This window comes from Tyto alba, unplaced genomic scaffold (genome assembly GCF_018691265.1).
Source record: "Tyto alba isolate M040663 unplaced genomic scaffold, T.alba_DEE_v4.0 Super-Scaffold_40, whole genome shotgun sequence".
Taxonomy (NCBI): Eukaryota; Metazoa; Chordata; class Aves; order Strigiformes; family Tytonidae; genus Tyto; species Tyto alba.
Window position 1 is genome coordinate 18,635,151 of NW_024881316.1, and position 23,237 is coordinate 18,658,387.

Genomic DNA, 23,237 nt, shown 5'->3' on the forward strand with positions numbered 1-23,237 from the left:
GGTCTACTGTAAATCCTGTAATGTCCCCTTACCTATGTTACATTCAAAGGTTAAATATAGATCTAACAGAACTGTGAGAGAGACATTAAATCTTCATTTAAATATATCGAGTGGTCCAGCAATCCTACCACGAAACAAAGGGAAGGTAGATTTTGTTGTAACTACAGTCCAGCACATCAGCTGTGGAAGGGCTGCATCCTGGTATTGTTCGGTATTGTGGTGCCGTGCTACCATTTCACACCCGTACCACTTCACACGTGCCTTGCCATCCTTTGGGAGAATGACCCTACCCTCAGCAGTTCTCACGTGCTAAGTGATAGTATACTTAACAGAAATCAATCATCTATACTGTTAAAGTACTGGAGCAGTCTTGGGCACTCATTTGGTCCACACTGTCTAACATCATTGACTTAAGCAATCTCTAGGCCGAGGCCAAGCTTTGGAGTACTTCAGGGAACATTTGCAGCAGTAGTCTGCATGCTGCCTCCCTTCATTGTAGGCCAGGAAAGTTTACCAGCATGGGTGCTAGCTGGTCTGTCCCAGCTCATTCCAGAGTAGCTACTTGCCTCAAGAGTTCCACCTCTAAGAAAAGTAGAAGTTTTGAACTGTGTCTGAATTGCATAAAACATTCAGATTCTGGTTTTGGGGTGGGTTTTTTTTTTTTGTTGTTTTTAGGCATTAAAACCAGTGCAACATGCCCATCGATTTGTGGGTGGACTGCAACTACGGACTGTGTTATATATAGGGCTGCTGTGTAAGAAATTTAGGCTGAGGACATGGCCAAACTGCCTTGAGTTCTGATTATTGCCTGTGAGTAACTTAGAGCACAGAGGAAGGTTTCATCTGACCAAGTAAAGATGTCAACACCTGAAATAGTTACAGAAACCCTCTTATAGGCTGTAGGGAAAATGTAGATGCTTCTAGGACACGACTCGTGGTGTATTTTGAATGTTTACATGAGGATATTTCACTACGCCTTTTTTTATTTTGTCCCTTATATAGGGAACCAAGAGCAAGAAGCTCAATTTATATCCTATCCCAGGGCCATTTCAGTCAGGTATAAGTTGGAGGAAGCTTTACAGTCCTTTAAGTTATGCCATGGGCCAGTGGAATTCCTGATTGTTCTTTGAGTTCCCCTCTTACTTGCTAAACCACAAGATGTGCAAATCTTGCATTGGTGACCCTTAGCTGGAAGTAGTCTGTCCTTACAGACATAGTGTCGATTTTTATGGGAAATACTGTCCTTTTGTATTCTGGTCTTCTGTATACTAACCTTTTTTACCATCTTAGAAGAGCATTGGTGTTTGAAAAAGTGCCTGTAGTGTGTATTTGACAAAAGATTTTTTTGCATTTAAAATAAAATGGAAGATTTTTCTTGCATTCTGTATGACCAGCAGAACCTTTGATGTGCTTGAGAGGTTTATTATATAATTTTAACTCTATGGAAGGTGACATTGCTTTTGTTTTATAGCTGCATAGCAATCAGACATGAATGTTCTGACATATATAAGGAGATGAGTTTCTAATACTAATCATAATTTTAATCCTTCTCTTTCCTGCATCAGAATTGTAGTAGCATTCCAGGTCAGAGTTGTAGTACAGAATTATGTGATTAACAGATTTTCCAAAAGGTTAATGCATCTTCTGGGTTGTAAAATGAAGGTGATCTGGGGGGCTTTTTTCTTTTTTTCTAACATAAAAAAGCTTCTAGACATTATACAAAGTACTTTAAAAGGATAGTGATTTTAACACCGTCGGATATTTTCAAGAAAATTAATGGAAAAATCTGTTTATGTTTGGTCCTCTGATCTCTCCAGGATACCTAATTATTTCTTGAACTGTAGAGTTAGTTTTCCTAAGCTTGTGTGAGAAGTTGTCATTGCATTTATGACCTGGTGTAAAAGGCCATGTCTGCCATCTCATTTTATCGTTCAGTATATCACAGTATTTCACAATATTTTTCTTGCTATGAAGAAAATATCTATATTTAAAATTATCCCTTATATACAGCACTAAAATGCTTAGATCTACTTTTATCTGAAATTTTCTAAGTTATATGTAACAGATTATCTACTTACATATATAATAACTTCAGTTCTTGATATTTTATGATTTTAAATGCTATATCATGCTTTTATAGCAAGTACCTCCTGTATTCACACAGTAGAAGTAACAAAAGTGTCTCAAATAAGACTTAGGCTTGTGTTGGGTCAGTGATTGAATTTATCTGTACAGGTATCTATCTGTAAGAGTGAGAGTAAATGTATAAAACTTAATGAGCTGTTCTGAAAGGTTTAATCATAAGAGAAAAAGCCCTTTTGAGGAAGGTACTTCAGTTTGAAAAATGTGTAGAATATATACAAATGGCTGCATTAAGAGATGGAGTTATAACACTAATGAGGATATGATTATCTGAATGGGTAAACATCTGAAATGAATTTATAAAGTAAAAAGGTAGTAAAAAAGCGTATTTATACTTATCACTATTATGAATGGGGATTTTTAAAGGTTACTGTTTCCTATACCAGTCTAGACTTTTTTTTTAACCTAAATGAGTTTGTTAAGCATGACTTCTTGCATGTACACACTTTGCACATTTGTCCATTGTTCATGTGGGTTCGTGGCCTTTTAAGTATGTGGTCATGTGGCAGTTCAGCTGATGGAACTAAGCAAAAGCCTAAAACTAAGCATGCATGCCAGAGGTGTGTTAGTGAGGTAAATGTGTTCTTCACAGGTAGTTCTCAGGTGCAATTCCATGAAGAGGACTTGGGTGTGCATAATGACTCAGCAGAATGAATTAGTTGAATTATTTAATGCCAACTAAGTATAGGTATGCCATTGTTAACTAAAAATGTTTACTTTTCTTAGGAAATTTTGCTGTTTTTAACGTATGTGGTATTTTGCCCTAATAAATAGAAGTCTTGATTAAAGCCAACTGCTAAGTAGTGTCATTTGCTAAACATTAAGAATCCCCCCCATATTTTATTCCCTGTTCACAGGAAATGTTTCAGGAAGTAACGATGTCCTTCTGTTTCCTCTAAGGGTAGCAGAGGGGAGCCAGGTCCTGTGGGTCCTCCAGGTTTACCAGGGAAAATGGTAAGCAGCTTATCTCCATATTCAGTGCTCATGTTTACTTTCAAGGAGCTGTGGTATCATCTGGAACTGCACTTACCCATTTATCCATGCAGGGAACTGAAAATAACATTGAAACAAGTGATTGTTGAGCTTCTTTTTCAGTCCTCTGTGTCTGAAACGCTGTTTTAAAGTATATGCAGATGTGTGGGACTTCTTCTTCTGTTTAAAAAAAGATGTAAATCCTGTCTGTGATGTGTGAAGTTGGGTTGCACAGTCCTGTGTGGGCGGTGTGTACTTGGGGAATGGGAGCAGTGAAAAACTGGCTTTCTGCTAACAGCTGTGTGAAACTAATGAATGGAGCAGATTATGAATGCCACCTTTTACTAGTGCTCCAGCAATATTTACACAGTACCAGTCAGGAGCATAGCTGGGGAGTTTTGGCTGAAAGAGCCTACTGTTACAGAGGAATGCACAAATCACAGAGTGCAAGATCTTGGGAAGTATTTTTAAGAGAACCAGACTGTTGTCGGAGGATTGGAGGGTGGAAAGCCCTGTAAGCCATTTCTGTTGTTTGTCAGCTATAAAATCATAATAAGACGCTGTTTTAAGGGTTGTATTTTGTATCAGCTCTATTTTCATCAGATAATTCCCTTTCATCAAGTTAGGACTGTTCTGGGAATAAGATTCTGCCCCATCAGCTTGTCAGGATATGACCCTTAGTTTGTTAATTCTAAAACCGATTCAGTAGTTTACATCCTTGACTTATTTTCACAGGGTCCACAGGGTGATATTGGACTTCCTGGACTGCCAGGTCCTCCAGGCCTACCTGGTGGTAAGGGTGACCGGGTAAGAAATGCACTTATACACACAGACTGCAGTTTGACATCAGGAGTAAATACAATAATCTCATCACTGTTTTTAGTTTTTACATGAATTAGTGTCTGGTCTCTTGTTTTGTATGTAGATCTGTTAACGGCTTGAAAGCGGTGCTCTAGGTGCCCATTAACTACTTGTAGCTCATAAAACATACAGGAAAAGATTTGACAGTATTTCTTAGGGGGCTGAAATAAGATTACTGGTGTAAATATTTCCCTTTTTTGGAGTTTGAATCATTTAAAGGCCTAAATCATATTGCAAGTCATTGACTCAGCCAGATCTGGAATTGTAAGTCGGGGTTTCTGGTCACTAAAAAGCTTTGGAGCTTCAGCCTTGGTCTACAGTAGATACAATGCTATTTACATACATCTTAGGACCTGCTATGGAAAGGCACAGGCTAATGCGTACTATGCATTGCTATGCATACCTATGTATACATAGACAATTGCAGGATTTAGGTACCTCTTCTAGTATTTTGTTAGGAGGGAAGAACTGGGCCCTAGGGATCTCAAATAGGCACAGAAGGCATCTTGCTTTCCTGAATAAATGGCAGTGAAGACATTATATATAAACCACAAATATTCCTTATCTTCTCTTGCTTATAGGGGGCTACACAGGGTGGAATTCACTCACCAAACTTCAGACATCTTTTTTAAAGAAATAGTCAGTTCTACACTCTGTTTCATCCTTACTTGAGACATCTACTTCGGTATTAAATGAATTACAGTTGTGAAGTGCCTCCTACCTTCCTTTGACAATCAAGAAAGTATGGGACTGTTAGACATACGTATCACTACTGTAGATGTGTTTAATTGAACAGAGGAATCCTGCCCCCTTCTGTGCTCCCAGTATACATCACAGGGAGGCTATATAGGGCTTGGAGTTGTTTTTGGCCATTTTAAAAAGCTGCTCAGGTACTTAAGAGCAAGTTTCTAAGTCTTTGTTGTTGTTGAGGTGTTTTTTCACGTGTGTGGTTTTTGGGGTTGTTTGGTGTGTTTTAATGCTGATATCAGGAACATGTTTCTAGTCAAATGTAACTATTGACATAAACCACTTTCTTTCTATTAGATTGATAATGATTCATACTTCAGACTTCTCCAGAGGGAGATTGAACGTACCCGAGGAAGCAAATCTGGAAGGAAAATAACTAGCATTTGTTTCAGTGCTGACAATCTCCCTCCAAATAGGCCTGGTTTTGCTCATTTACCATATAAAGGGTCTGGACCTCTAGGATAAGAGCAGAATGTAGATGCTGTAAACAGACCCACTGAGATTCAGGCTACAGCCAGGAGGTTTCTGTTTATCTAACTGGCAGATGACAGTATCTTTTTCCTGGAGCTTATTTTTAATCTTAGGGTCAGTTTAATGCCCTGTGCAAATACCTTAAAGTTCAAAAATCTATGCTAGCAATTATCTCATCCTGTGATTACTTTTTAGCTTTCCTGTTTTAAGACAAGTGTCCACTTGTATCCTTGATTAATTTTTTTTCTTCAGTTGCATAGAGGCTGGAGTGAATTTTCTGGGGCAGGCTTAACATGGCTGAGGCTTTCCCAGTAGCACTGATCTGTAGTATGTATTCCTAGTCACAAACCTGGGAGCATTGTGCCACTCTATCCTTTCTTTTCCCTGTTCGACTTGCAACTGCATCTGTCTTATACAGAGTCAAACATCCCAGTCAGGGCATGGAAATAGGTATCTCTGTAGCCTGTTAACCCTAGTCTTTGGGTCAACCACTGCTATCAGTGAGTTCTAGACTAAACTAACCTTTCTTCCCTTCCTGATTTCAAAAGTTCATGGTTTTGTGCATAGAGATCGTATAAAGTTCTGTTGTGAAGCTCATATATCCATAAGAGATGATGTAAATAGCAAGCAGAAGCCAAGTAGAATTCAGAAAAAAACATATTTCAGTAGTCATTCTTGATACCAAAGCTGTTAGATATTAGGTACTGTCTGTTGGCACCTTGTCACATGTGGGCAATTTTGACTGCTTAAAGAACCACTGCCAAAGGTATCAGCAAAAGTGGCTTCATTGAAATATGATGTAAAAGTGACACTTAACAAAGTTCAGTGGCAAGGTTCACTCTCTTACTTACTGCAGAGGATTTAATAACGATTCAATGTTACCAACACGAAATCAAAGTTACCAATATAAAATCTTAGTGCGTTATAATGCAAGGTTATATGCAACATCAGTCACTTACCAAAGATCTGCAGCTAGTAAGGGGTCTCTCAGCCTCAAGCAGTAATTTTGAGAGGTGTCCCAGCTCTAGGGAAACCGCCGCTGTGCAGCCAACTGCTTAGCAGGGAGAGCTCAAAAAAGGCTCACCCAGGCCATCATATTTATGGAATAAAGTGGTTGGCTCGTAGTCAAATTATGTGCGATGGAAAAGGTAGGTGTGCGACACCTTGTACCCACAACTTTGTTCCCTGACAAATGAGTCTTGGAAGGAACCACTGCTATTCATGTGCTAATGGCATGTTCGGTGTTCCAGTTTCCAAGCCCATATGCGTCAGTGCTCACCCAGTCGCCCTGTTTCTGTGTGGGTTTTCGGAGAACGGGTTGGAAGTAGAGAAGTTCTTGGCCTGGTAATGGCCTAGGCCTTTACCTCCTTTGGAGCCCTAGCCAGGCTGCTACCAGTTTGGCCAGACTAGTGTTGATGGATGCACCTGACCTATCATAGCAGAGATAGCAATCCAAAACAATGTTACAACAGTGGATCACGGTTCAGTGAATCTTACAGTGGTTATGCAGATATATTACAGATAATGGCCAAACCCCAGTGTTCACCACTTACACTGTTTCTGATTCACAGATTTGGAATTGCTTTCTGATACTCTGGTGCTGTCTCAGTAAATTGAACAGCACCAGGCCAAGACCCACACCTTGGCACTGGAACATCATCCTTTATACTGTTAAATAGTTAGTGTAGCCCCGGTAGAGTTTTGGCTGATGCTGACTGGCTGTTTCACAAAAAATTCCTGGGCATGGTTTGAGAGGGATTTTTACAAATAGATAAGCAATATGTCAAAAAAGTAGATATTTTCATATTTTGACATCTTACCCTATTGTCCCTCTTGAAATTTTGGTAGTCAATGCAGAATAGATTCAGATAGTTTCAGCTGTGATTTTTATGTTTGCTAATACAAATATTACAAGCCAAGTTTCACAAAACCAAAAACTTCTCCCATCTCAACCTTATCTATTGTCAGTTTTGTTGCTCTAAGGAAGGGTAAGTGGGGAAAAAGAACCCCCAACATGATGTTAGGTTGGAAATCAATGTCTTTTTATGTGAGTAATTGGAAAACCTTAGTAAGGCACAGTTTGGGAACACTTCAGTTTCAGCGTTGTTTGACAAAGTCAGAATGTTAAATAGGTCTGTGATTTCCACTGCTTAGCTTTGTGGATAATTTAGTATTGGCTCTTCGTCCTCAGGAAGAGGAGAACAAATCTGAATTCATTAAATTGTAGATGTTACACTGGTTTGTGTGCCTGTATGATATGTGAATTAAATGGATCTCTGAAGTGGGAGAGAAAAAGCTGTATCTCCGCCTGTTTTAGAAAAAAAAAATTATTCAGTTATAGTTCTTTTGGAATGTATAAGTTTGAATGTGCACAGACTGCAAAGAACATTTAAGGATGGTATGACTGGTTTTCTAACAGAACACAGATACTGAGATTTTTCTTAAATAATACACTTTTCTACAAATGAAATATTTTTACTATAGAAACAAATTACCTAGGTTTGAAATTAATCAGGTCATTAATTTATTCCTCTTTGCTTCCTGCCTGTCCACACAGGTATGCTTTGTTACAGGATGCTAAGATGAATAATATTATTTTTTAAAAAAAGGAATATTAACTTTAGTATACAAACCACTCAGCTCTGACCGTAATGATCAAAGTTCTAGAGGGTTCTGCTAAAAAACATTTAAAGTTAAACAACAAGCAAGACGAGACTGTGACTGAACTTGTGAATGTCTCTCTCTGTGCTTATCCTACATTATCAGGGCTGATACGGCCTACAGCAATATGGGATACTTAATAGGGCTGGAAAAAGTGATACATTTACTGGATTTTTTTACTTACAGCTTCTAACCAATTTGCAGAGTAGAGTTTTAGCACCTGCAAAAGCATCTGCCATGTAAAGGGGAGATCACTGTTTGACAGTCAGAATCTGTACCATCCCGTGTGGCAGTGGATTATATGTTCCATGCTATTACTTGCCTTCAGTCTGTCAACTTAATTATATAGCACAATTTAAGTGCCTTCATTGTAATTCTTAAAAATGCTCAGCTTTAAAGGTCTCTTGCATTAATGCTAGATGGTGGGGAGGACTGAAAATAATTTAGTGTGCTTTTGTACCTGCAGTTTCAAATTCTGAAATTTTTATTTTTATTTTTTTTTTTAATCTTTAACCTTTTAGGGTTCTGTGGGTGAACCAGGACCTAAGGGTGAGCAAGTAAGTTGTGTTAGAGATCATGGTACTTTCAAGTCACACTACCATATGCTGCAGTATATTACGTTAACTAAATCTAAAGACTGATGGTATGTCTTTTTTTGATGTAGGGTGCACCTGGAGCAGAAGGAGATGGAGGAGAAAAGGGTGACTTAGTAAGGCATTATTTTCTCTTCATCTGATCTAATATTTTGTTGTCATAAAATGTTAAAGTATTGTTGGAATGCTTCAAGCATATAGTTTGATCATTGAAAGTCACATTTCAGTTTTATGCTAGCTGGGCATTGCAGAGCACAGCAGTTCTATTACCCTGGACATGCCATTTATGCTGTTTTGAAAGCACTCTGAAATACTCCTGTTCTGTTAGGAGTAAAAAATGGTACAGGCTGCCTTGAAGGGCGTGTGTGTATACATATATATGCGCACACACATACGTATGTAGAGATACACTAAGAATTTATGTGTAACTATATATATATGCATACACACACACATGAATTCTTGGTGTTTGAGGCAGTGAGGATGAGGAGGTAATTTAATTCAGGTGAAACAGGAGCACAGATAATAAATATACTTAATAATTCATTCTTGATGGAAATACTTTGTATTGCTTATATATTTGGAAAGAAGATGCAGCAATTGGCTGTTAGGGAGAGGGAGAATGGTCTGGGAGGAGGCTGTGGCACTGTGATATTGCTGAGAAGTATATATATGTATATACTGCAGGAGCGTGGCATGTTGTGGATTCACATGGGTAATGCCTGGGTCATGTGCTCTTGGGTAAAGAGGATTTATTTTCCTACAGAAAGAGAAATGTGCTGGTACAGCAGCTCCTACGGGGCCCCATCAAGCAAAGCCAGAACTTGATCTCTCAAAAGGAAGTAAACTGTTCTCCATTTAAAAAACAGTAGCCAGGTCATGTGCTGGAAATTAGCACTTTTTTTCCTACACTGTGCAATTCTGAAAGGCTTTTAAAGATAATTAACAGCCCTAGTGAGCCTGATGTCCAGTAATTCAGCTTTACCACCACTACACAGGTTCCCAGGAAGCAATACTACGGGTTGTTTAAGTGTGCTGCCACTTAGTCTGTTTTTAAACCACTAACAGTTGTTATTTCTGTTTCACTTATGGCATATTCATTAACACAGTGGCCTTTCTGACCTTTCACCAATGACATTTAGGAACTGGGAAAATACAGTTTTCAAAAATCTCTCCAAGAGTTATGTGAAAACACCAAAGAATGAGAGTTGATCTATTTCATAAGTGATTGCAAGATTTTGAAACATTTTTTTTTTCCCAATTCAGAGGAAAAGCTAAAAACTTCTGAATAGTGGAACTGCTGTTCTCAGTCAAGCAATAGATGGATCTTAGGGTTGTTCCAGCTGGGAGCCAGGTTGCTGGTGACAGGAACTTCTAGGGATTTCACTTCTTAACAGCATATTGGGTAGACAATTCCCTGGTTTCTGTTGCAGATTTGTCAGGGCTAACGCTGTAAAATATCCATAATTCTGTAAAACTAGAAAATCCTGATTAAATAATGCTTTCTCTAAAGGTTTCCAAGCAATCTACTATCTAAGATTGTCCTGTGCCGTAACTGTGGTTTGAGAGGTTAGAGTAAAATTCTAATGTGTCTAATTCTAAGATAAGCAATACAAAGGCAATTATAATAAACATGCTTTCTTATTTACACCTCACAGAAATGTTTTTGAGAATGCAATTTTGAAAAAAAAATCTGAAATTTGAGTTTTATTTCCAAATTAATTGTAATTCGAGTGCAATTTTGTGTAAATCAACTATCTGAACTTTTTTTTTATAGTGAAAAAAATCTTGTGAAGTTTACTGCATTGGTAATGTCTGTGATAATCGATACTCTCTTTTAATATAGTTTGTCTTACTTTTGCTTAGGGTGATATGGGATTACCAGGAGCAAAGGGAGCTGTAAGTATAATGAATTGCAGTTAGAAAAATACAGAGATCTAGTAGATCAGATAGATGGCTTTCTGATTTAAGAAAGAAAATACAAATAATGAGCTGAGCTCTTTGTCACAGTTAAATTGAATGAATTCCAACAGCATATCTTCTGTTTAAATTTTGAATACAGTTAATTTTAAAATGAATTAGCTTTGGAAAGGAATTAATGTCCTGAATTCTAAGCTCTATAAAAGAGAAGCATCATTCAGCAGTGGTTTTCTGGCCAACTTTTTTTTTCTATTTTTTTTTAAGGAAATGAATGCACTCTTTGTACACTAGGTGTTGTATAGAAAGGAGGCTCAGTGCAGTGGCTGTGTGCCGCCTGTAATCTTTACACTGTGAAAAAGCTGGCAGCAGGACTGTGATGTCTGTGAAAGCAGAAGTATTTATGGCGCAGATTCCTTTTTTTTTTTTTTTTTTAAGTAACAAAATGATAGCTTTGATGTACAAGGTGAGCAGGAGCTTGTATGTCACATAAGAAAAAGGATTTGAGAGCTGAATGCATTCTTTTACTTCAAGATCTCTGAAGAGTCGGATTGTTACAGAAACTGACAGTTAGGGCTGTGATACTAACATATCAACAGTTTTGCCTACAGGGAACTGAGGCTGACAGTAGTAAACTATGCTTATGTTCTCACTGGCCTGTGTGACTTTGGGGCTAAGCAAGTGCAAGCTAGAGATGTTTACTCTTGATCAAGATCTTACAAGAAGGACATGAGGAAGAGGTAGAGTAGAGGAGAAATCCATAGTTTTATACCCTCAGATTTTTAAAATCCCCTTCTCTTGATGAGACCCTAGAGTCATCCTAGTGAGTACATACACAGGGATGAGTAATCCATCAGGGAACGTGATAACTCACCAGGCTGGGCAAGAAAGGAATGATGGCTTCCTGGCTGTATAGGCCACGAAGGGAATTTTGCTGTCGTCCTAATACTGAAGCATGTTCTTTGGGTTTGCTTCTGACAGGGACAGCAATTAGCTGTCCAAGATGCAGCATAGATGGAACCGAAATGGCTCCATCTTGTGGATTTAACAGATACCACCGTTGTGTAATTTGTTCTTCAGCATCGCTTTCAGAGGGTGTTAATTTTTTTTTCCCCAGTAAATTTTGGAACCCTTAAGTACATAGGATTTTTTTTCTACTTATTTTAGGTTTTTCTGTGTTTTTTGGGGCTTGTTTGGTTTCTGGGTGTTCTTTTTCTTTCTCAGTCCTACTATTGATTAGTAGTAGTAAAATAACAAGTATTGAAAGTAACTCAGAGGTGCCTGTTGGCATAGGTCTCACTCTGCATGACATTTAACCACTTTTATAAGATTTACTGGAGCAGAAGCTATAGCTTTATTTACTAAATGTACTTAAGTGGATATACTGATGTAGCCATATCAATCCTTTCATTCCTCAGGGGGTCAGGATGCTTATACCAGTAAAATAGATCATCCTACCCCTTCCCTGAGTGAAATAAGCTGGCACTGCAGCTGTTCAGGAAGTTTGTCAACATCAGTTTGTGTGAGGATGTTCCCTCCCATATGCCAGCAAACTCAAGTGTAGGCACTAGAACCTGTGTGCAGTGAGCTCTGGATATGACAAATGTAAACAAAGCAAAAACATGTGTTCCCAAGCAGCCTGGGGCTGGACAATACAGGCGCATACCGTGGTATTTTCTACAAAAGTGCATGAAAGGCATTTGTAACAATCAGAGAGCTGGAATTTCTGTAACTTAAGGAGTGCTTTATGTCTAGAGAAGTTGCATGTGACATGCACGAGGGCAGAAGTAGAAACCAAGTATTGTAGATCTGTTTCCTGAGAAAAATGAATGCTGTGCTCATGTCACTATGGATGCTGATTTGCCTCTTTTGACAGAATATCTTATTTTTCCACTTCTCCCCTTTAAGTGAGGAATACAAGCCTCTTTTTAAGCTTATAAATCACACAATCACTGACTCTGACTCTAGTCGCTTATTTAAAAAGGAGCTGTTCAACATCTCTACATCCCAGCATTCATTACTTTGCATTTGCAAATAGCTCCTGTCACCATTTTGGTATGTCAGGATGAGTCTAACACTAGTATAGCAGTCCACTGAAATTCTTCTCTTTCGTTGTCAGGTTGGTAATCCTGGAGAGCCTGGTTCCCGTGGGCCTGAGGGAAGTCGGGGTCTGCCTGGCATGGAAGGGCCACGAGGCTCACCTGGCCCGCGAGGCTTGCAGGGTGAACAGGGTGCCCCAGGTCTGCCTGGCAGCCAAGGTCCAGCGGTAAGTGCTGGTTTAATGTAACTGGTATCTTTTGAACACCTACCTGTCAGTCACACCACTCCTTTTTCTGCATCAGGATATGCGTACGCATGCAAAACCCAAGTGCCACGATAGAGTTTGAAATATACTGTGCCTCACAACATTTGTACACCAGAGAAATCTTGGGTTTGTATACAATTAAGTCCTTGTGTCCTCAGCTTTGAGTTCCATTTTCTTATGCCCATCCCACTCTTGTAGTGTGTGTGTAACCCTGTTTGATACATGGATGTATCACACGTAGTACCTACCTTCAGCTGGAATAGTTGAATTTGCAGGGGCTGGAACACCTTTTGTTGACTGGTGTACTGATTCTGACTGGGATAGAGTTAAATTTCTTCATAGTGGCCAGTATGGGGCTATGTTTTGGATCTGTGCTGAAAACAGTGTTGATTGATAACACACTGATGTTTTAGTTGCTGCTGAGCAGGGCTTACACAGCATCAAGGCCTTTTCTGCTCCTCACGCTGCCCCTCTTGTGAGTAGGTTGAAGGTAGACAAGAAATTGGGAGGGGACACAACTGGGACAGCTGACCCCAAATGACCAAAGGGATATCCCACACCGTATGATGTCATGCTCAGCAATAAAACCAGAGGGAAGGGTGGGGGGGGCACTGCTTGGGGACTGGCTGGGCATCGGTTGGTCGGTGGTGAGCAATTGTTTTCATTTGCATCACTTGTCTTTCTTAGATCTTATTTTTCTCTCTGCTATTTTTTCCCCTTTTCCTTACCATTTTTTATTATTGATAATAAATGAAAAGAAATAAAAACAATCAACAACTGTTTCTATCCCAACCCATGAGTTTTCTCACTTTTACCCTTCCAGTTCTCTCTCCCATCCCACTGAGGAGCAGTGAGAAGGTGGCTGTGTGGTGCTTAGTTGCCAGCTGGGGTTAATCCATGACAACTGCCCAGTATTTTTTGCTTCCGTCACAATTATAAAATGTATTGTGATATCAACTGGTTTTTAAACTCTTATTTTTTTTAATCCTAGGGAAAAGAACCAACTGATCAACACATTAAGCAGGTTTGCATGAGAGTCATGCAAGGTAAATATGCTAAAAAGTATTTGATGTTTCATGTGCATTTAAATCAGGATAATCTACTGCTGTGGAGGCAACCAAGATTTTCCTGCTCTTATCCAGAACAAATAGTGTGGCCTCAGCAGCAGACCTGGCAGAAAATCTTCCCACATGTTAATGTGGACACAATATGAGAGGATATGAGAAAGAAGTCCCTTATTTATATATACTTTGCAGCCTCATTGAACAACCTGTTGATTCCACACTGTTACTGTAGTGACTAGGCCAAAGACCAGAGTGTGTTTATAAAATACATATATTTTGCTCACAAATCACTTGCTATATTTACATATATAAAAGTACACAGCTTCACTGAAAGCTTGTTTTGCCATTTGTGCTCATGATCTATTAGATTACTGCAGACAAATTATGTGAAAATAGGTTAAAAAAAAAAAAGTGTGGAGTGAGGCTGTCTAGAGATAACATACTGTAAAATGAAAGCAATAGGCAGATACTCAAAACCCTAATTGTATTTACTTAGTTCTTCTTGACACATACAGAAATCTGGAGCTTTTCTAATACAGTTGGGTGCATGGGATTCACTGACTTTAAAAATTTATGTCACCCTGTAAGCACAAAAGAGACTTTTTGGTACTTGCTATTGAAGATGCCCTTGGGGATATTATGCCTTTGTAATGTTAAGAGTTTACCAGAATGATATTGTAGCTCATGATTTAATCTAAAAATTCTCGGTAATCATCACTGTTCTTGATACTGCCCAACAGGGTATTTTTTTTTTAATTTATTTTCTATAAATAAGCTAGAAATGCCTTTTAAAGTAGCCTATTGAAAGACACTAATATTGAGGAGGATTCTAGTGAAATCAGATATGATGCTTGGATTTATTCATAACCACCAGAATTAGCAGTGAAGAAAAGGGTATGGGAAAAAAATCTAGACTGTCTTCATTGCATGCCCCTTGAGAGCCCCTGTAGTTGTCAGTGTCAACTAACTGAAGTTCAGCTTCTCAGTAGGCTTTGCCTGCAGAGTGCTATCCCTAGTCGTCCTCATATATATGGTGGCTATAGTTCCGACTTTATTTTGGATCCTACCCAAACTCCTCTCCCTCCATCTTCTTAATATTTATTGGTTGTGGACACAACTCTTGCCAAGTCATGCAGACTTTATAGCAAACGTCATATGGAGTTGTGTGTGGCTGTATTCAGAGAAAATGATTTCTAAGGCGTGCTTGGTTGAAGTCTAGAACAGAAACGTTAAGGAAGGAGAGTCCTGCTTTTGAGCTGTTACAGCAGTGGCCTGAAATGAGAATGAGGAAAAGGGAATAGCTAGCTTAGACCATTCCAAGGAATGGCAAGCTGATCCTGTGCCTAATGAAGAGCAAAACACCTGCTGATTTACATTAAGAAAAGATCAACATAAACTGTCCAATTATTTATCAAACTTCAGCTCATGAGCACCAAGCTGAGGGTTTCTTTCCTCTGAAAAAGAAGGTCTGCACTTACCAGGCCAGCCTAGATGACTGCCTTTGTGCCTTTCAGCTGTTTCTTCTTGCAAAGATGGATCTTGACAGGATTAGCAAGGAGTAATGGAGAGATTTGCTCTTTCTTACTATTAAGAGACAGCAATTGCATAAGTTTTCTTACTACATGGTTATATTTTAAATGATACAGAAATTTATAAGGACATTTCTAAAAAAACATATACATTTGAGTCATTTCAGTCTGCAAACATTACAATTTTAAGATGCAGGCTTCAGAGCGATCAGCTTCACAGTGTGCCTATGCAGTTTGCCACTGGTAGTACTAAGAAAATATCTGTGTAATCAACTTTGTAAACAGCATTGTACATAAGGAAGGTGCTGTGCTATACTGTAATCTGTCCATTTTTGTAGCAGAGAATACATGTTCTTCTTCAGTGAACATGGAAATCTCTCCATTCAGGTCTACTTGCTGCTTAATTCTATCCTCCTGTTCACTGCAGAACAACTAGCTCAGCTGGCAGCCAGTCTCAGGAGGCCAGAATTCGGTGCCCCAGGTCTGCCTGGCCGACCGGGACCACCAGGTGCCCCAGGGCCTGCTGGCGAAAATGGCTTCCCTGGACAGCTTGGGCCCCGCGGCTTGCCTGGCCTTAAAGGCCCCCCCGGTGAGATCGGTCGCAAAGGTCCTAAAGGTAAGAAATTCTGTAACGGGCTTTCAGTTGTTGACTGTTCCATTTATTTGTGTGCCCTTTTTTTTTTGTTTGTTTTTGTTTTGTTTTGTTTTTTTTTTTCCTTTGGATTACAGGTTGTGGAGGTACATTGTACACACATGAAGATCAAAAAGATCCTGAATTAGGAACCTAAGCTGTTTCGTGTAACTCTTGCCTCAGTTGCCCCAGTGATTAAAGGTCACATCAGTCTGGCCTCAGCAAGACTTGTTTATAAATCTGTTTTTTGTCATTAAATCACTTATACATTATGAGAAAGAACAGGCATCTGGCTTGAACTAGAAGTAAGCAACTGAGTCAGATTCCAAATACTAATTCTCCATCTCACAGACTTCTGAGGTTTGTGCTTTTTATATGCTGAAAAGTTCCAGTAGTGATTCTCTCTTTCCTCCACTCAGTCTGGTTGTGGACCTCACTTTGCAGCACTTGCGGTCCCAAAAACTAAAGTAAACAGTCAGATTCACTTGCTAATCTCTAGCTTACTTTTCTAAATCTATCCAATTTCTCACAAGTGACTGATAACAATCTGCCTCTTATTTGGGTATAATACTTGAGCCATTTAACATCACTGCACCATATACCACAATCTATTGATTCTTTGGAAAGGACAAATCTATAATACAATTGACTTACCTTGTACTTTACAAAAAAATCTTTGATCTAAATTATTCTCTTTTGTTCCCAACTGAGAGGTTTTGCACTCCTCCAAGGGATTATACAGTAGAATTTTCTGTGACGTCTTATGACCACTCTGTATGTATTAGTTTCTATTCAGCTGTGATTTTGATTTGTTTTCTTGAAGGAAGGTTTTATTTAAAAATTGTATTTCTGCACAAAGCTGGTCTGTCACTGGATTAGGGTGTTTACTTTCATCTCAAGCTTTATTTAAAAGTAAAATTGGGAGAACCTTTGAAAGAAGGAATAGAACACAAACAAAGCAAACCTTGATAGTGTTATTGCTGGAGCTCTGCTACCATTTTCATTTGATGTAATGTCATCTGTATGCTCAGAAGCAACAAACAATGGAGATACAAAGGTGTTCGGATATGCTGAATTTGATTCAGCACACAGCAGGCTCCACTGTGTTAATATTAAAAAAAAAAAAAAAAATCTACAGAGCATTAAAAAAACTCCAAACAAGCAAGATGCTTTGTTTCCTATCATAATTGTCATCAAATTCCAAGTTACCTTACAGTAAACCATGAAATACGATTAGAGGTACAAGAGAAGTGGTGGATGCTGTCATGTGCAAGAACTATCATGATGGCACATGGCAGGCAACCTGGAAAAACCTCAGTGCTTCACTTGGAATTCCGGGTAGTTACCAGAGTTCCACAGAGGTCACAGGGATGAACTGACTTTCCCCACCCATTTGGGGAGTTGTCTGAGATTGGAGTGAGCAGAAAAGGGTGTCTAGAACATGTGATAAAAGGGAAAAGGAGGAGGATGTTGAGAATGGTTTAGGAGGTCACGATAAAGAGCTGATAGAAATACAAGAATGTGTTATCTTGAGCTAGAGCAGAAGATAAAGCGTCAACAACAGTCAAGAAGATGTGGCTCAAGGAAGGAGATTATAGTGACTTTAATGAGCAATCTGGGGTAGTGAAGGAGGGCAGCAACAGAAATAAGAAGTTGGAGAAGTTTGGGGTAACCAGCAGTAAACACTGTTCCCAAGTGTTCAGTAGCTGGAAACAGCAGGAGCATATACGGGTAACCTGACAGCGGTGCTTCTGGTAGCTGCGTTTACAAAGACAGGCTCAGTCTCCACGTTGACTAGGCAGTCTGAAGTGTAGAGATAAGATTCCTCCTCTAGTACCCTGTGTGCATCTTTTATTGCAATCTGGACTTTCATACTGACTTGTGTTCCTTTACATAGCTTTCTCATTTTCTGCTGTGCCATTTCTAGGCAAGCCTAGACAAACCTAACAGTCTATTCTAACTCTCCTCACTGCAGTGCAAGGAAGTAGGGAAGTATAAAATAAAGCTCACTCAGACACTAGGTGTAACTTTTGACTTGCAGGAAAAAAAAAAAAAAAAAGCAAGAGCTTACACAGAGTATTTATGAGTGGTAGATACATGTACTTTTATGAAATATACACAGTGAACAGAATTTGAACTTTACAACCAAAACAACAAAAAAGCCTTCTCTTGCCAAGATGCTTTTTGTTTGGAGCAGCATGAGTTTGAAGAAAAACTGGGTGCCCACCAGTATATGAGACCAAAGTTCTTGGTTTTACTTTTATGAGAGTCTTATGTGGATGTCAACAGAATACTGTAATGTGTGCAAGGCAGCATCTCTTTTCTTCTCTACACTGGCTGTCTCAAGGACCAGCACTTGAGAATTTTTACGTCTCTGCTGAGTTCACATGGTCTTGCAAAAGCCCTTGGCCACTACCTGCAGTCTGTATTCAAAAATAGCCTGTGTAGGTCTATGAATTTGGTTTATTTTTGTTATATAGGCTATGGCATATTTCCCGTGGTACTTACTGTCCAACTCCAGGTGTTTGTTTTTGTTTATTTTTTTTTTTTTGTTGTTTTGTTTTGTTTTCTCCAATGTGTCTATTTCTGAGTACAACTGAATTGGGGGGAAAAATACCCAAACAAAGCCCAAACCTCTTACAAGAACATGTGTCAAGACATCATTCAAAGATGATAAGAATATATACAGCCACCTGAATTCTCTGCTTATTAGCCATTCCTCTCTGGGAGGGAACTTACAGAAAGTGATACTCCAAGCAGGCTGTAACTAATGTTTTACGAATTTGCTTTAGGTGAACCAGGAGAAAGAGGAGAAAGAGGATTTCCAGGCAGAGGACTGAAAGGTTACCCTGGACCAAGAGGTCTTCCAGGTAAATAAAAAAGGGTGAAGATAAAAAAGAGAGGTAGTAAAACTTTATTCAGAACTGATACCTCAAGCTGCCTTGAAAAGGTAAAAGGTGTCCATTAAGCAATAAACTTCCAAATAACAGTACTTCAGAATTTTTACTTCATAGGTGATGATACAGTCGTAAATCTGCTCTTTTACTATAGAGGTGCCACCTCCTTTATCTCAGTGTAGAAAGATTAGGAAAAATGTATACAAAGTATTAAAAAAAAGCGGGAATCACACACACAGACACACAGGGAAATATAAAATTGATTCTTTTTTTTTTTTTTTTTTTATATATAAATATATATATATAATATAAAACAAGCAAGAAAAGTCAGAAAAGCCAGATTATCTCAGTGGCAGCCACAGCAGTCCTCAAAATCTCCATTCCTCATTTAAGACATTCAAAGTACAATAATTTTTGTGGTAGTTAATTGCAGGGTTACGTTACAGGGAATCAGGACAGATTCTTGCGATCAATGCAGCACAACCGCCCTCCAGTGGCCAGTGAATGAAAATAAAGATGTTACTTTCACTATCAATCTACAACACATTACTGTGTGTCTATAGAGACAGAAACTACTCAAACTTGTTATCATTGTAAAAAGAAGGAAAAAAAAATAATCGGTTGAGTACATACTGATACCTAGGACGTCTGTGCAACTCCGAGTTGCCTTTAGAAATTTATCATTGGAAGAGGCTTACTAAAATCACTATATTTCATCCCTTCACTGTAGATTTAGAGCTAAAAAAGATACTTCAGTGCTCAGCAGTTCTAGTCTATGCATCTATTTCCCCAACATATCTGAGTGGAGAATAAAAATAAATTCTTGATATGGCTCTTTCCAGAGCACTAATGTAACTGAAGTAGTGAGTAGCGTCTCCACCCGCCCGCGCATCGCCGGCAGGGTTGTCTGCAGTGCTGCTGTCAGTCATGCAGCCTGGCTTTTTATAGCAGCAGATCCACTCCAGTATAACTGGAGAGGATTGGGAAGGAAATTTCAGTGCTGTAGGTGCGTAAACACAGCCTGGTTGTCTGTCAGAGGAGAACCGTCCCGCTAAGTAGGCACCTCTCTGGAGAAGCCACCGAGAGCAGTAAAAAGCCATCTTCATACAGCTTTTAAGAGCAGGATGTTCAGTAAAACTCCATGTATACTAAGCGAGTCGTATGCTGCCGATTTTTAAACCTGCATCCACTTTTCCAGGTGAACCAGGCAAACCCAGCTACGGCAGGGAAGGCCGTGATGGTGCACGAGGTCTCACTGGGGTGGCCGGTCAGCCTGGGGTTCCTGGTCCTCCTGGCCCTCCTGGCCCTCCTGGGTACTGCGAGCCGTCATCTTGCAGAGTGCAGGCTGGACAGAGAGTTGATAAGAACATGAAAGGGCCATGAACGGGCAACGCAAATGCCACAAAATGTCGGCATCAATTCACTTCCTGCACAGACAGCTGAGAAAAAATAAGGAATGAAGGAGAAATACAGACAAGGAGAAACCTTTCGCCCAAGGTTTCAGTAAGGCATTTTTAACAGAGTGGTTGTACGTTCTTTCTAAAGGCGTACTTGGCAACACAAGTTGGAACAATGGTGCTTACAGAAATACACAGGTGATGCCTTCTGGCTCTTTCTCCCATTGCGGGGGGAAAAAAAAGGCACGTGTCTATTTTATTTTATTTTATTTTTAATAAAGAGTTTCTGTGATTTCTCCTCCTCCCCTACTTAATTCCTATGTATGATGTACAGTGAAATAACATGTCTTCAGCCATCAAATAAAAAAGGAACAGTTTATTTACTTCCGTTGTAGCTATTCTTTTATGCTTATAAAATAAATCCCAGAGCGCTCCTGAGCAAACTACATCCCTTCATGCACAGTCATTTCATTGTACGTATATGCTATACAGGATACATGCTAAATCTCCCTCAGCTCTTCAGTTCAATTGCAGAAGCACAGTTAAGAGGCTGTTCTTACAAAAACCTGCCACCCCTGACAGATCTTACACTTTTAATCTCTGTAAAGGCATGATCCCTGGGTTCTCATGAATAAGCCATGTGGAATAACCACTTCATATTCCACTCCAATTTGTGTTGCATTCATAATTTCATCTGAAGCCTATTCCAGCTTGCCTCCTTCTATGTGAAATTAAAATAAAAGGCTAGAAGCCACTGTCTCGGGAATTTTAAGTCCCAGAAATATAGAAGTTTTATAGTAGAGATGACAGATTTTGAAGTAATATCTGTGGTTGTACAAAACCCAAATAAATAGTATTTTAACCCACTCTGTGGTTTTGTATGTATGGTTACATCGATAAACAGAACAGCCAGAAGACAGCCATGAGGCATCCCAAGTTGCCTTTTTTAGATAAACTCATTTTTTTGAGGAAAATGTGCAATGTGGATATTTTGTTTCTCTCTGTATAAATTAAACTATTTGTGGTTTTGACTTTACCTTCTCTGAAGCATATTCTCTCTCAAAGACAACAATGAAATCATCCTATGATGTTTCCTTTAATTTTGCTCTCAGCCATCCAAATTCTCAAATACAAAATTTCACACACTTGCTTTAAGCATCAATTTTTTTTCCTAACCCTTAATTGTCTGTTTATGTTCAAAATAGTTGACTTATATGCCCTGTGAGAACATAAATAAATAACGCGATCAATGGAGCTATGTGTTTTGCGTGTAATGGATGAGACAACACTAAAGGGAAAAGTACTGGTGTAATATATACTCTAAAAGGAACTACTAAAAACCACCATAGATAAGTCTTCTCCAGGCTAAACCTGATGTTCTAGCTGCATCTATGAGCAGCTTCTCTGGCACCTCATGTGTTGACAGAAAATGCCTAAATAGAGATCACTTGTGAGAAAAATGTCTGATAAAGCTACCTACTGAAAGTACATTTGCACATTTATTAGAGACTTTTGAGAATGAGTTCAATGGGATTAATTTCGATAATCTCTTTATGTTGCTTGCACAGCACAGTATTTCAAATGATAAAATGTAAGAGGTTGAATCTTTACGAGTAAGTCTTATCTACAAGTGTCTACCGCTCTCTGTTTAGTTCCACAGAAGCAGCACTGGGTGAGATTTCAGGGAGCAGATGGGGGAAGAAAATAGGTGTGAAGAAATGTGCCATCCTTCCCAGAGACTCTGGGCAAAACCCGAGACAGAACCATTTTCCTGCATCTCCAGACTGGCCAAACTCCCTCATGTTTTGGCCAAATATCTCCTGTATTAATACTACGAGAAGTCATCAGAATAGATGAGCGCAAACAAATCCATCCAATTGCTTACAAGGTGATTAGCTTGTTCACATGTAAGGGTGTTCTCAAAAGTTTCAGAATTAGGTCAGTTTTTACTGATTTAGGGCATAGTCCTCAGAAGTACGCCTTATGTAACACAACAAAGAAATTGTTAGTGGGAATATCAAACTGCAGTTTCACCAGCAAACTTTTATTTTGACTATAAAGTGTGTAAAACTGTTAAAAAGAAAACAACACCACCTGATAACAGATTGAAAATATTATTTACATATGTAATGCATAAACGTAATGAATCAAAAGAAGCAACACCCCCATCCCCCCCCACATTTAAATACAAATGTGAAGTGCTTTAAAAAATATAGTCTGAAAAATGCAGAAAATTCCGCAATGGAAAGACACTCATGTACGAGAGAAAATGTTAATATGCAAAAACTAAATCGGAACTATTACAATCAAACAAATTCAACACTGAGGGTCAATTCAATGCAGTCTAAGTGGATAGCTGAGGATTGTGACACATTTTCTGCCTTCAAATTGACTCACAACTTTTAACTTAAAATAGAGAACTGAAGAATAAATCCTCAGGCCCACTGTAAGTCATTATGGGACACGTTGGTTAATCTAAGTATTTACCAATTCCAAATCTTGTGCAAGAGTGGAAAAAAATTATCTGAAGAATGGCTGACTGTAGATGAAAAAATACCAGGAACTGCACTTTTAGTAATGGCACATTCTAGTAAATAAAGGTTTGGAAAACAAGCACAGGATTATTAATTTAAAAGAAAGGTGTATTAACTATAGTGACAGAAAAAAATAGTGCTAACTTAAATAAATATATTTAGAAGGCACGAAGCAAAGAGACTGGAGGTTTCACAAGCCACTGACGGCATGCCGCCCATTCTAACTTGAGGCTCCTGGAATCCCAGTGAAGTCCCGAGTAAATCTTGTTCTCTCTTTCTGGTTCAACATCATAAAAAGCTATGAGAGTTCTTGAACAAAAGCCTAATGAAAATCACTTTTCCTCATCAGGATCTCTGCTGCCATTCCTAATCCTAAAGGTTTAACTGCACTGTGATAAATACATTTTTTAGCTCCCCAGTTACTTAAGTGTAGGCAGGAACCAAGGGAAAAATGTTTAACCGTTGTCCTCAAAATGATAACCAATCCTTTACAATCCAGTCTGGTATTTTAAAATG

General features: G+C 38.9%; 1 protein-coding gene across 2 annotated transcripts in view; it reads left to right on the top strand.

Annotated features, from left to right (window-relative positions):
• Window positions 1-21,053, top strand: part of COL9A1 (collagen type IX alpha 1 chain) — a 72,448-nt gene extending 51,395 nt beyond the window's left edge. For both annotated transcript variants that reach the window (XM_042803589.1, XM_042803590.1), the window contains 10 exons: window positions 3,043-3,096; window positions 3,850-3,921; window positions 8,376-8,411; window positions 8,519-8,563; window positions 10,314-10,346; window positions 12,484-12,630; window positions 13,661-13,715; window positions 15,690-15,878; window positions 18,686-18,763; window positions 19,989-21,053. In XM_042803589.1, the coding sequence (XP_042659523.1) occupies window positions 3,043-3,096; window positions 3,850-3,921; window positions 8,376-8,411; window positions 8,519-8,563; window positions 10,314-10,346; window positions 12,484-12,630; window positions 13,661-13,715; window positions 15,690-15,878; window positions 18,686-18,763; window positions 19,989-20,173 (894 nt within the window). In that variant the 3' untranslated portion in view covers window positions 20,174-21,053. The remainder of the gene's footprint in view (window positions 1-3,042; window positions 3,097-3,849; window positions 3,922-8,375; window positions 8,412-8,518; window positions 8,564-10,313; window positions 10,347-12,483; window positions 12,631-13,660; window positions 13,716-15,689; window positions 15,879-18,685; window positions 18,764-19,988) is intronic.
• Window positions 21,054-23,237: the final 2,184 nt, after the last annotated feature.